This window comes from Dreissena polymorpha, chromosome 3 (genome assembly GCF_020536995.1).
Source record: "Dreissena polymorpha isolate Duluth1 chromosome 3, UMN_Dpol_1.0, whole genome shotgun sequence".
Classification (NCBI taxonomy): Eukaryota; Metazoa; Mollusca; class Bivalvia; order Myida; family Dreissenidae; genus Dreissena; species Dreissena polymorpha.
In genome coordinates, this window is record NC_068357.1 from 58,060,723 (window position 1) to 58,075,006 (window position 14,284).

Sequence of the window (14,284 nt, forward strand, 5' to 3'; positions counted from 1 at the left end):
ACTCATAACACAGAGCACAGAACCCAATAGTATTTTTTGCACAGCCTTTATAACATACAATTTGAAAGTGCCATTTACACTTTTTTTCACCATTTTGGGAATATGGCTTGGGAAAAAATAACAGTTTTGACTCACATTGGGAAAATGTTATTGTTGTGTTTTTGCTAATAAATAAAATTAAATTAAGAATTAAAGTGATTTGCTCACTAAATTAACTTAAGTTCACTTTATACAGATGGATAGAACGATAATCTAAAACTTGAGAGTTGTTTAAAAAAAATTTGTTTACCTTTAACTGGGAATTTTAGGAAGTCATTTGTGGGGAAAAAAATGTGTGAGATTTGGGAATAGGGCAAAATGTAACCCAAAATTTGACCAGAAATAAAACTGATTTCTTAAAGACAAACCTTTGTGCTATTGACAAGCGTATGGAATCTGTACAAGATGACGTCATTGATGGCAACATCCTCGTTGCGATACAGGATCTGGAATGTGCGACTCACAGCCCATTCGCTGATCACGTGAGCAGGGATCTCATTGTCCTCATCTGCAGGAAGAAATTATTTGCAAAAATGTCTTCCCAGATTAGCCTGTGCAGTTGTCTGGGATGTCACTGTATGTACATGCAGTAAACCCATTTTTCACACAGTGAGGCTCTTTGACATTTTCTTCATTAAAATTTGTTGCTTATAATTTTGTTTGAAAATGTTACACAGTAAAGCAAATTTTCATATAGTGAAATACCACTAATAAGTGTGTTTTTTTAATATTATTTCTGTTTCTCTGTTTCTGATTTATAAGCCAAACGGGATCATTTTGAGAGCACTTATTCAGTGATTAAATTCAACTGTTTTTGGAAAACTAGGCTTAATGCATGTGCATAAAGTGTCATCCCAGATGAGCCTTGGCAGTCCGCACAGGCTAATCAGGGACGACATTATCTGTCAAAACTGAGTTTTGCTTACAAAAAACTTTCTATAAACAAAAAATACCACAACAGTGAAAAGAATCATCTCTGATTTTGTCTTGTACAGGCTTATCTGGGACAACACTTAACCCTTTGCATGCTGGGAAATTTGTTATCTGCTAAAATGTTGTCTGCTGAATTTTTAAAATAAGCATTTTGTTTGATTTTTTTCAAAGAATACTATCAGAATAGCAAACAGTTTGGATCCTGATGAAACGCCACGTTCTGTGGCTTCTCATCTGGATCCAAACTGTTTGCAAAGGCCTTCAAAATTCCGTTGCAGCACTGAAAGGGTTAAGACACACTTACTTGGACCCCTTTTCCCAGGCTTACATTCATTTTGTATACAAATTGTATGAACAATGTTATTTGGTGCATAAGTGTTAATACTTATAAAAGCAATTTTTCTATGCATAATGTCTATTTTTCTGTTCTGTTTTATTAATACATCTAAGGATCATCTCGGTACAAACTGAGCATTGTTTTGAGAAAATTTGGGCTTAATGCATGTTCTTTAATCGTTGTCCACACATGCTAATCGGGGACTTTTTCTGTTCTTGGTGAAAATCTAGTTTAAGCGGCATGTGTCATCCCGGATTAGCCTGTGCCAAGTGCACAAGCTTATCTTGAAGGACACTTTACACACAAACACAAATTGTTGTTTTTAGAGCTTATAAAGCAGATTATCACAACAATAAGTTAACAACAATTCTATACAAGATATTACCAACATAAAATCATCAGGTTTAAAGATGTCATTAACTTGTACATTGTAATTGTACAAGTGAAAGTATAAGATGCTTTTATAAGAATTAAAAATAAACATTTTGAACAGGAAAGTGAACAAATATTATTTTCAGATAACTTGTTTGTAATAATCTAGAGCAGGAATTTAAAAAAATGTAATGCAGGGTTAAAAGACAAGCAAAACAATAAATGTTATATATATCAAGCCTCAGTAGAATTATCTACTTTGAATTACAAAATAAAATGTAAAATGCTTTCATCAAATTAAATATTTATTTGCCATAGCATATTATAATATGTAGTTTTTAAAAAATAAAGTGCAAAAAATATTTTACTTTTTTATTTTATTTTCAATATGTTGATTTCCAAATGTCCATTAAAAAATTATTTGAAGAGAAAAATGATACCATTTCAAAATGCATTTTGAATTTACCAGTCTTCAAAAATACATTTGACTTATTCAGTTTCTGCAAAATACAGAAACACAAGATAACTACGTCTTGTTCACATTTGTAAATAATTGTACACGAATTTGCTTACGCCTTCATACCTAATTGATTCATGTTGTTTATCAGATCATGAATGAACATTTTTATGAAGTATACATGAGCCACACTCAAGGAAAACTGGGTTTAACGCATGTGTGCAAAGTATAAATGTACCAGATAAGTCTGTGCAGTCTGCACAGGCTTATCAGGGACAACACTTTTTGCTTAAAAGTTATTTTTTGTTTATAAAAACCGTCTACTTAACAAACAAATAGTCTAGCCATAATGTGTCACCCCTGATTAGACATTGCAGAGAGCTAATTTGAGATGATACTTTAACCCTTTCAGTGCGGGAACCGAATTTTGAAGGCCTTTGCAAACAGTTTGGATCCAGATGAGACGCCACAGAACGTGGCGTCTCATCTGGATCCAAACTGTTTGCTTTTCTGATAGTATTCTTTGAAAAAAATCGAAGAAAATGATTATTTTAGAAATACAGCAGACAACATTTTAGCAGACAACAAATTTCCCAGCATGCAAAGGGTTAATTAAGCATGGCATATGCATTAAGCACAGGTTCCTCAGAGGGCAGCTCATAATTATGTAAACATACAATTTGCAACTGTGAAGCAAAAGATATTACATGTGTGTGTGTCAAAACAGGTAATTAAAACAGTGCCATTACCAACAATTTAGATCCCCCTAACAAAAAAACACACTTAATCTGTTTCTAGAGCACATTAGTGAGTGCAACTTCTGCAAAAACAATATAGAGGATATTTGTTGGATCCGGTGGATTATCGATTTTAATTCACGAGTGATCATAGAAAATAATATTTCACGAGTGGCGCAGCCACGAGTGAAAATATATGTTTTCTATGATCACGAGTGAATTAAAGTCGATAATCCACCGAATCCAACAAATTTTCTTTTTATTTAATGCATTTTTCACAGTTTATATACATTGTTCAAGAGTTTAACTAACGAATTTTGCTGGGATAATGACGTCATTTCGTCAAAAAAATGACGTCATTTCACAGTAAACAATGAAAATTATCGATAATTCTCACTGATAATTTTCACTGTTTGAAACAGTGAAATTATCAGTTTTAATTCACTGATATTTCTCTTATATAATAAAAGTCCCCACGATATCTATGACATTACAAAACCAAATAGATGAATCTATTCTTTACATAAATAGATTCAATAATTGTTGGTTGTAAATTAGTTATATCTTTTATGTTAAAACAACAAAAACGGATTGTGCGTTTCTAATGCACGCCTGTACCGTGATTGTGTCTCTTGTTTATTCTTGCTATAGCTGGTAGAGGCAACTACGGCTTTTACATTATTAATCAGTTGTATAGTGATGGATGCATTACGCACGTACACACACAAAAGACAGACGAATGAACTCTTTTTGAAAAATTTATATAAGTCGTTTGATTGTATTACCCTCTGAAATGATTTGCGTTAATAATGCGTCTATGGCTGGTAGATAAAATAACTTTTGTCCAACAACTAGTGATAGTTGATAGTAAAACCAAATGGTTCTTTTATTTATTTATTGCTCAAACTTATTCTGTGTTACAATTGTGAAAATGCCAACAACGAACTTAACACGTTAATTTCACTTAAACTTAAAATTTTCCACTTGATCGGAAAAACTTATTCTTAAAAAAATGTGTTGTATATCATTCAAAACTATATGTCACGCTCGGTTTTGTTTTCTTGTACATTGCTGTTTTGTTGCTGTATTTCCTTTTTGTCCAACAATTAGTGATAGTTGATAGTAAAACCAAATGGTTCTTTTAATTATTTATTGCTCAAACTTATTCTGTGTTACAATTGTGAAAATGCCAACAACGAACGTAACACGTTAATTTCACTTAAACTTAAAATTTTCACTTGATCGGAATAACTTATTCTTAAAAAATATGTTGTATATCATTCAAAACAATATGTCACGCTCGGTTTTGTTTTCTTGTACATTGCTGTTTTGTTGCTGTATTTCCTTTTTGGTGTAAAATGAATCACTTTTACACACACAGTAAAACACACAAATGCATGCATACATGCAAGCAATCACGCTATCTCGAACACAAACGAATTACCTTTTTTTTAAATAGCTTTCAACATGTTTGGTTGTTGTACCTTATGTTTTTTTCTACTATGTTTAATGTTGTTCTGTTTGTTAATATTTTATTTCTTTGTTTCTTTTTGTGTATTATATATTTCACAAGATACCGGGACATACACGCACGCTTACACGCGCACACAAAAAACACACGCGCACACACACACGCATACACACACACACACACACACACGCACGCACGCACGCACGCACGCACGCACGCACACACACTCATGCGCGAAAGTGAGCATATACTTGTTAACAATCTCATTTCATCAACAAGAAGGCGTACAAACTACACTTTTTTATTTTTTTGGTGAAAAATCAGTGTTACACACACACACACACAGTAAAACACACCAATGCATGGCTACATGCAAGCAACCACGCTCTCTCGAATACAAACGAATTACCAATTTTATTCTTTTTGTTCAAAAGAATTTTCAACATGTTTGGTTGTTGTATCTAATGTATGTTTAATGTAGTTCTGTTGTTTTTTCTCTGTCCCTTTAGATGTTTTATATATTTTCACAAAACACCGGGACATATACGCGCGCCTACACACGCACAAAAATCACACACACGCACACTCACGCACACTCACGCACACACACACGCCCGCGCACACAAACACCCACACGCACACACACACGCACACACGCACACCCGCACACACACATACACACACGCATGAACGTACACACACACACACACACACGCGCGCATGAATGTACATACACACACACACACACACATGCACGAACCTGCGCATATACTTATTAACAATCACATTATATCAACGAGCAGGCGTACAAACTAAACATATTTATTACTTGAGATTACGGCATAGGAAACAAAAACACGTACTGTTTAAATACGCAAACGCCACGCAAACATTGTTGTTGTTTTTGCATGCCAGTGTTTTTTGTGTTTGCGTTGTTCTGTGTGCTGTTTTTCTTTCTCTTAAGCATTTTTTTACTTGTGTAATGATAGTGTTTGTTACACAATATATATATTTTTTTTTTTTGGCGGAACCCTTTCTTCCTATTTGTCATTGTAAACAGTTTTTTTATCATGGGTACCCGTTGCTTTTCGGGGTGTAAACATAACTTTTTTTCTGCTCATTTTTGTTTCCATATTTTGTTTGTATGTAGAGACATATCTTATCTTACAATAGAAACTAACTGGAGATGTTTTAAATTTGAAACTAACTGGACAAGCACACACAAATCATCATTTACATCACCCTCCATTAAATGATTAAATTATGTACATTGAATGTAAAAGGGCTAAACAATAAAGACAAACGCATAAAAATCTTCAAATGGTTAGACAAAAAAAAATATAGTATATGCCTTTTACAAGAATGTCATTTGACACCTACTTTAGCACAAACCTTAAAAGATGAATGGGACGGAGAAATCTATCTCAGTGGAAAACATACTAATAAACAAGGCATTGCCTTTCTTATAAAAAATAATATAGGGATCACAGTCAATAACTTTAACGAAATAATAATTGGCAGACAAGCAAGTATAGATATCAAAATACACGAAACAGAATTAACATTAATTAATGTTTACGGCCCTAACATAGATGATTCCACATTCTACGAAACATTACAATCCTTTATAATTAATAACCAAGATAAAAACATCATAGTCGGTGGTGATTTTAATACTGTTCTTAACCCATTATTAGACAAAAAGAGTGGAAACCTTTATACTCATCCTAAAAATAGAAACATTTTAAATAACATAATTGAAAACTACAATATGATAGACATCTGGCGTACTATAAATCCAAACGAAAGCAAATTCACCTGGCACTCAAACACAAAACCAACAATATTTTGTAGATTAGACTATTTTTTAATATCTGAATCTCTTTGCAACATTATTGACACATGTAACATAAAACCAGGATTTATGACTGACCACTCTCTAGTTGAACTTAAACTGCACAATATACTTCCTGAAAGAGGCCCAGGATACTTTAAAATTAACAATAGCATCTTATTAGATACACAATATCAAACACAAATAAAACAGGAAATATTAAATACAGTTCAAAATAATAAAGATGCAAACCCAAACACCTTATGGGAAGTAATTAAAGGAAATATACGTAACACAACAATTAGATACACATCATTTAAACAAAAAGAAACACACAAACTTGAAACTGAAACCATCAAAACCATTGAAACACTTGAAAAACAATTGCATCAAACAAACACAAATGATACCACCGACATTGAAAATGAAATAACATTAAAAAAACAAATATTAGATGGAATCTATCATACACATCTCAATGGAATAATACTAAGAGCGCGTGCACAGCATGTTGAACACAATGAAAAAAATACAAAATATTTCGCAAACATTGAAAAACGTAGAAGTGAACAAAAAACTGTACACAAATTAGTAGTCAATGGCAAAGATATAACAAACAGAACTGAAATACTAGAAGAACAACGTTTATTTTTCGAAACCCTCTATAAACGAAAAAATGTTGAAAATAACACCCTTTTTAAAAATACACATCACGCTTTAAACCAAGAGGAAAAACAACTGTGCGACGGATTGCTTAATGAATATGAATGTGGATTAGCCCTAAAAGAAATGCAAAATAACAAAAGCCCAGGATCTGATGGCATCACAATCGAGTTTTATAAAATATTCTGGAATGAGATAAAAACACATCTAATTAATTCACTTAACTATTCATTTAACAACGAAAACTTAACTACGCTACAAAAACAAGGTATTATATCGCTTATTCCAAAACCTGGAAAAAACTTAGAATCCTTATCAAACTGGCGCCCGATTAGTTTACTAAACAATGATTATAAAATTGCAACTAAAAGTATAGCAAACAGAATTAAAAAAATATTACCATCAATCATTTCAAAATCTCAATCTGGTTTTATAAAAGGACGTTACATTGGTGAAAACGTTCGTCTTATCCAAGAATGCATAAACTATTTCAACAATTCAAATAATCCTGGTCTAATATTCTTTGCAGACTTTGAAAAGGCATTCGATTCGCTTGATCATTCATTTATGTTCTCTTGCTTAGAAAATATGAACTTTGGTGAAAGTCTCATTCAATGGGTCAAACTATTCTATACCGATATTAACAGTATAATCATTAACAATGGCTTCTTTTCAAACAGTTTTAACATCGAACGAGGGGTTCGACAAGGATGTCCACTCTCATCATCGCTATTTATTATTTGCATCGAGTATCTATCACATCAAATCCAATCAAATAAACACATAAAAGGCATATCACTAGAACCTGACGAAGAAATCAAACAATCCCTATTTGCTGACGATGCAACTTATTTTTTAAACGACAATTACGATTCTTTCCATAACCTAATAGAGTCGCTAACCCTTTACGGAATGACATCGGGTCTTAAACTAAACAAAAGTAAATGTACTGTGCTACGAGTAGGTAAATTAAAACAAAGTACTGTTCAATATAAAAAAGAAATGAAATTTTATTGGACATCCGATGAAGCCACAACGTTAGGCATTACTTTCACAAATAATGAAAAGGATACAGTTCTTAAAAACATACTTCCTAAATTACAGAATTTTAAAAACTGCTTAAAATCATGGCATCATCGTAAACTTACACTAATCGGAAAAAACACAGTATTGAAAACGTTTGCACTTCCTAAATTAATATATGTATTAACAGTTCTCCCAAATCCACCAAACGATGTAATTAACGATATAAAATCAGCAATATTTAATTTCATATGGGACGGTAAGCCTGATAAAATAAAAAGAACTCGGTTAATTCAATCTGTAGAAAATGGAGGTATCCAATTAACGAACATTGACTCATTCTTGAATGCAATCAAATGCAGCTGGGTTAAAAGATACCTAGATAATACCAATACGAGTAAATGGAAATTATTCTACCAAAAAATCCTTAAAAAATATGGTGCCTCCTTACTCTTTGAATGTAACATCAGCAATACTATCTTACATGAAATTGCAAACGAAAACATATTTCTGTCTGATGTTCTATCAGCGTGGAGTGATGTCACTCATAACTTAGAAACCCAAACCAGCAGTAAAACAATTTTATGGAACAATAAAGACATAACTTCAAACAATAAGACGTTTTTCTATAAAGATTGGTTTGAACGAAGCATTAAATATGTCGACCAATTATATGACTACAGAATTAAGGATTTCTACTCTTTTGATAATATATGCTACATATACGGAATACCTTCAAATAATTTTCTGAAGTACTACACACTAATCAAAAGCATACCCATACATATTAAATCTGAAATCAATACAAATAATACACCATGTACTCAAACAACATTTGTAGAAAACATACTTGGAAGAAAAAACAAAACAAATAAAATATTTTACACACTACAAATTAAAAACCCTACAGAAAACTCCAAAATCCAAAATAAATGGCAAGACCTTTTTGTAGAAAATGAACTTAATTGGAAACACATATTTACCATGCCATATAAAGCAACCATTGAAAGCACACTGAGAAATTTTCAATATAAATACATCCATAGAATTATAGCTACAAATAAATATCTCTTTAAATGCAAATTAGCTAACTCAAATCTGTGTGACTTCTGCAGTGAAAACATTGAAACTATAGAACATCTTTTTTGGGAGTGCAAACACATCCAGCCTATTTGGAATCAATTAATATCATTTCTTGAACAACAGCAACTAAACGTTAAACTATCTTTCTTAAATGTAAGTTTCGGAATTAACTCATTGAAATCACTAGACGGTAATAATATTGTGAATTTTATGGTTATATTGATGAAATATTTTATCTTAAACATGAAGTACAAAAAACAAGTACCAAATTTTAATTGTTTTGTCCATAGTCTTAAACTAAAAATCCAGATTGAGAAAGAAATAGCCCTAAGTAATGACACATTACAAATCTTTGAACAAAAATGGAATCGGATTAAATTCTCATAATGTTTTGTCCACTTTTATACATTTCACTCTAATGTTAGTTTATCTTTCTAAAATAGTTTTGTTTATTTTTTTTAAACATGAAGCACAAAAAACAAGTACCAAATTTTTTATTGTTTTGTCCATAGTCTTAAACTTAAAATCCAGATTGAGAAAGAAATAGCCCTCAGTAATGACACATTACAAATCTTTGAACAAAATGGAATCGGATTAAATTCTCATAATGTTTTGTCCACTTTTATACATTTCACTCTAATGTTAGTTTATCTTTCTAAAATAGTTTTGTTTATTTTTTTTCAATCTGACAAGATCATTGTGAATATAAAACAAAACACACAAGTCCAGTATGCTTTCTTCCGACTTTATACAACTCATCATTTTTCATAACTATTCCTCTGTTGTTCTTTTCTATTCTCTTTAAAAAATATATATATATTAGCATATCTTGTATAACATGTCTGAACTTTATTGCTTTGTACAATCACTATGTTGTATGATCATATACATGTTTACATTGTATGTATGATATTGAATAAAAAAAAAAAAAAATATTTCTCTATAAACCACCGGAAAGCATTAAATAAATTGCAATAAACCCTTTACCACTTATATACGTTCTTACATGCATTTGTAGTCCCTGAATAAATTTAATTTAATTAAAGACCTTTCTTACTAGATTCAAGTTTTTTAAGATTCATTTCCAACCCTTAGATACCGATGAACAGAAAACACCATAAAACCTGAACAGACTGTTTCTTGCAGGCTGTTCTGGTTTAATGCTGTTTGCACATAGCAATGATTACTTTGCTTCTGAGTGAAAAAGGGTTAAATCTTATTATCGTTAAACCCACAAGATGGACTTTAATGCACATTGTAAGCAGTTATTTCTAATATTATAATTTCAACAAACTGTTCAACATATGAATTTGGGATTACTGATAAGTACTTAATAAACATGCCAAAGTTTTTCCAATACAGAGAACATTCAACAATGTCCATCATGTTTATCTTGATATTAGTAAAGAAATGCATTATAATCCATTTCAAACACAATTTCCGTTCTCCAAGAGTTAATAATCACGACAAGTCAAGGTACCTTTGAAGTAGGGTCGCGCTTTATTATAACCAATATCTGCAAAATAATTAAGCATCAAGCTGAAGATAGCATTTGTATTTATCCGAAAAATTCCAGCATGCTTTAGTTCTTGATAAGCCATAGACAAAGACTGAGCATTGGCATGGCTGCTTAGTATATCTGATCTTGCACAGGGAATTTTTGCCTAAATTTACAGCCTTTTACAGGCTGTTTTCCAATGGAAAAAAAGTAATTTTTTCACAAAAAATCTGACAGAATTTCCAAACAAAGATGCAAAACTTTTCCAACAAATTTAATAATCGGTTAATTAAGGTTATTATACAGCAATATAATTCTGTTGCAATTTATAATAAATTTTAAAATGCAGTTCAAAATGCAATTATAAACAATTGCAATACTGTTATTCATAATAATATTAATAACGTTTCATTTTTCCCAATATCATGGTTTATGGCACAATTTTTCCCAATCCAAAAGGCACATTTTGTTAAATATAAAGCAATAAATAACTGCTGCATTCTCAAGACTTGTTTTCAAAATGGGCATATAATAATAACATATTGACCCTATACTAATGCACAATCATAATTCATGTCTTACTTTTCAAAACGTCTATGTGCTCTACACGACATGAAGTTTTCATATTTTAATATTTAAAATTGCCATTATAAGTTAAACAATTAATTTTAATTACATGTAGTGTTTTTCTCACGCTGTATTAGCGTAGCGCGGCGCCATGCCCTTTTTTTGTTGCGCTAAACTGCCCCCTTTCAAGGCCATTTAGCGCCACGCTGCCCTTTCCAAAGACCACCGCCCTGCCCTTTCATGAGTACCCGCTGTTTTCGGCCCATATTGATAACATCTTAATTGCCCCTTGACCAAACTTATAAGCTGACTTAGTATCAGATTATGGCCCCAAGGCAGCGAAGATTCGTGCTGTTGTGAATTAGTCATGCGTGAATAACCCCGTGTCAATATCAATCGATAATGTCAGAGGCTATGTTGTACCAAGCGCACTACCGGTAATCGGTCGATAATGTGTACTCCTCCACGATAAAATCGTAGACTACCGTAGGTTTCCACGTATAGCGCGCAGTGTTTTACCTCCAAAATTCAAATTAAAAAGCTGGTGCGCGCTATACATGGATACAACGCTATTCTGGCTGCTAAATTGGTAAAAAATATGTTGTGTACTCGTAAATAATCAAAATGGCCGCCATGTTTTTTTCCAGAAAACTACCACCCTATCATCGTACAGACTGAGGGGCCATTGTCAAACCAACAAGAAGTCGCTACTGGTAGATATGAATGCGGTAGAAGAAGTTTTGGTCAAAAATAAATTTGTTTGAATAAACTTGCGGACATTTTTTGTTTGTGTTTTTACACTTCTTTATTGATGAATTCCGATGGGGATTGTTGTTGACATTCCGGAGAGCAGGCAAGGGTAGGTGCGAACAAGGTCTTTTTTGCGGGTAACAGTAGGTGTGAAAGGGGGTCATTTTGCACTTCGTAATTGGCAGATGTTATTGAGTAATATGTGCCACGTTTTGTTAAGACGCTTATTGACATTTGAGACACTAATTGACACTTGAGAACGTGAAGATATGCAATTGCATTTTGTGTGTATAAATATTGAACGTTCAACAGTGGTGTTCCTCAACAACTGTATCCTTGTCTCCCATGCGACATTCAAGTTTACCGGTAATGCCCATGCTTTCCCCGCGGAAAAATCACACGATGTACACTAATTCTTATTTTCTCACGTTTTTCACGAAATGCACGTGGACTGTTAATCTTTTGCTAGAAAATTACAAAATTGTCAGAAAAGTATAGTGCTATGCAACCCATGCTCCTAATCATAATGACGCTTCCTATTTTGAATGCTTAATTAAGCCAGCGATTTTCCTCCTTCTTTATAAAGTACCGGTAAACGGTACTTTCCCAATCAAGCAAAAATTCCCAATCGGCATCTGAAAAAATCCCAATCGGCGTCCGAATTTTTTCTCAAAACGACCGAAAGTTTCGTAACAAAACCCAACTTTCGGCGAGCGAACAAAGAAAATCGTATAGTTGTGTGTAAACACGCGCTCGATTAATTTCGGGTTTTATTATTCAGCGCGTGCAATCAATAGAGTCGTTACTGTTTCCGGTTCTTTTGTCAGGCAGCCAGCGTATTGTTTTACGTCGGTTTGTAACCTTGCCTCTGTGGAAAGGGTGTTCAGTCTAATGAACAATCTTTGCACAAACAATTGGAACTGTCTATCACATGACACATTGACAGCACTAATGATGCTGTGCAGAGAGGGATGCCAGCAACTGATAGATGATCAAACATCAAAGATTGTTGAAATTTTCAAAAAAATGAAAGACAGAGACATTGCTTTACAAGAGATTAAAACAACTTGTAATTGATTTTGTGTGTTCTTTATAATATTTTGTTATTTATTTCAACTTTATTACTTAATGGTCATTAAGGCATGCCTGCAAATGATTATTTTTATGTGTATGTTCAATTAAGTATGAACTGTACGATGTATTCAATAAGACCCAAACTTCACGACGCGATTTTCCCAAATTAAGGATTTCACGACTCGATTTTTCCCAATTTTGAGGTTTTCACGACTCAATTTTTCCCAATTGGACCGGTACGGGTACTTTTCCCAATTGGACAAGGAAAATCGCTGTAAGCTTCTTAAAGCCCCGGATTATTGGATTGTGCAATAGTAAAATGGCGGCCATTTTCGGTCCGATTTGGTGGTTTTATTGTCTTTGAATATTTTTTTCTCCATTTTTGCATTTAAAAAACAGCCTGCGCGCTATACACGGGAGCGCGCTATACGTGGAAACCTACAGTATTACTTCGGACACTATTGATGAAAAACTTGATGTTATCCTCGTGGAAATTGTGCATTTCATGCATAATTCAGTTATATCAAAACATATATTTTTACGCATATTTACATTTAAAAACACAAACCAATTAATTCTGTATTGTTATCATTTTCAAGATAATTAATTATTGAAATAATTACTGAGATGTTTACTAATAAAAAAATGCGAATTGCTTAATAGACGGATGTATTATACGATTTAACGTTGCTATGCGCACCTGTCGCTAACATCATTTAAACAAGATGGCGGACATACAGAATTAAACTGTGACTCGGCAAATAACGTCGTAAACGATCGAATTAACGCTGGAGATCATACGAAATTAATGCAACGTCTGTGATAATCATCAATCCATAAAAATGTTTTAGATAGTTACAACATATTTATTTGTAATCTAATCAATGGATGTATGTCATGGAAAGGAGTGTTTGCATATTGTTAGCGATCAGTTAACTTGCAATGTTAAACATCTTACAAGCTTATCGTTAGAAAATGGGATAAGACAAACATGGTTTCATTTATATGTTAGTGCATCTGTGTATAATCAGATTCATATGCATATATTGCTTTATTATGTTTGTCGTGCTGTACAGTGTATTGAAACAGCATGGAACTTAAATGTACATTGCAGGGTAAATATATTAATATAAATTAAAGTAAGTTAAATACATCAATTACCATAAAATGTGCTTGTTTATATTTTGTGTTTTTTTCCACAACGGCCTCTGATGCGATTACATGTTTCTCCATAATTCAGGTATTCACGGAACGTTTTTGCCCTTTTTTGCCTAAACGGCGCGCTAAAATGCCCTTTTTGAAAGTAATGCGCCATGCCCCTTTGCCCTCCTGGGAAAAACACTAACATGTAATAACTAAGTTTTAAGGAAACCTTTCCAGAAAACAAAAAACAACCATGATAGTAAATGTTACAAGATGCTGCATTCAATAAACTCATATGTCCCC

The 14,284-nt window shown here is 32.8% G+C and overlaps 1 protein-coding gene across 2 annotated transcripts in view; it reads right to left on the reverse strand.

Moving 5' to 3' along the window:
- Positions 1-14,284, reverse strand: part of LOC127874317 (protein FAM135A-like) — a 77,796-nt gene that overhangs the window by 43,184 nt on the left and 20,328 nt on the right. Inside the window, exons 4-5 of one of the 2 annotated variants that reach the window (XM_052418562.1) lie at positions 10,430-10,465; positions 408-547 (exon numbers count right to left, since the gene is read on the reverse strand). In XM_052418562.1, the coding sequence (XP_052274522.1) occupies positions 408-547; positions 10,430-10,465 (176 nt within the window). The remainder of the gene's footprint in view (positions 1-407; positions 548-10,429; positions 10,466-14,284) is intronic. The other variant, XM_052418563.1, reaches the window with a different exon arrangement.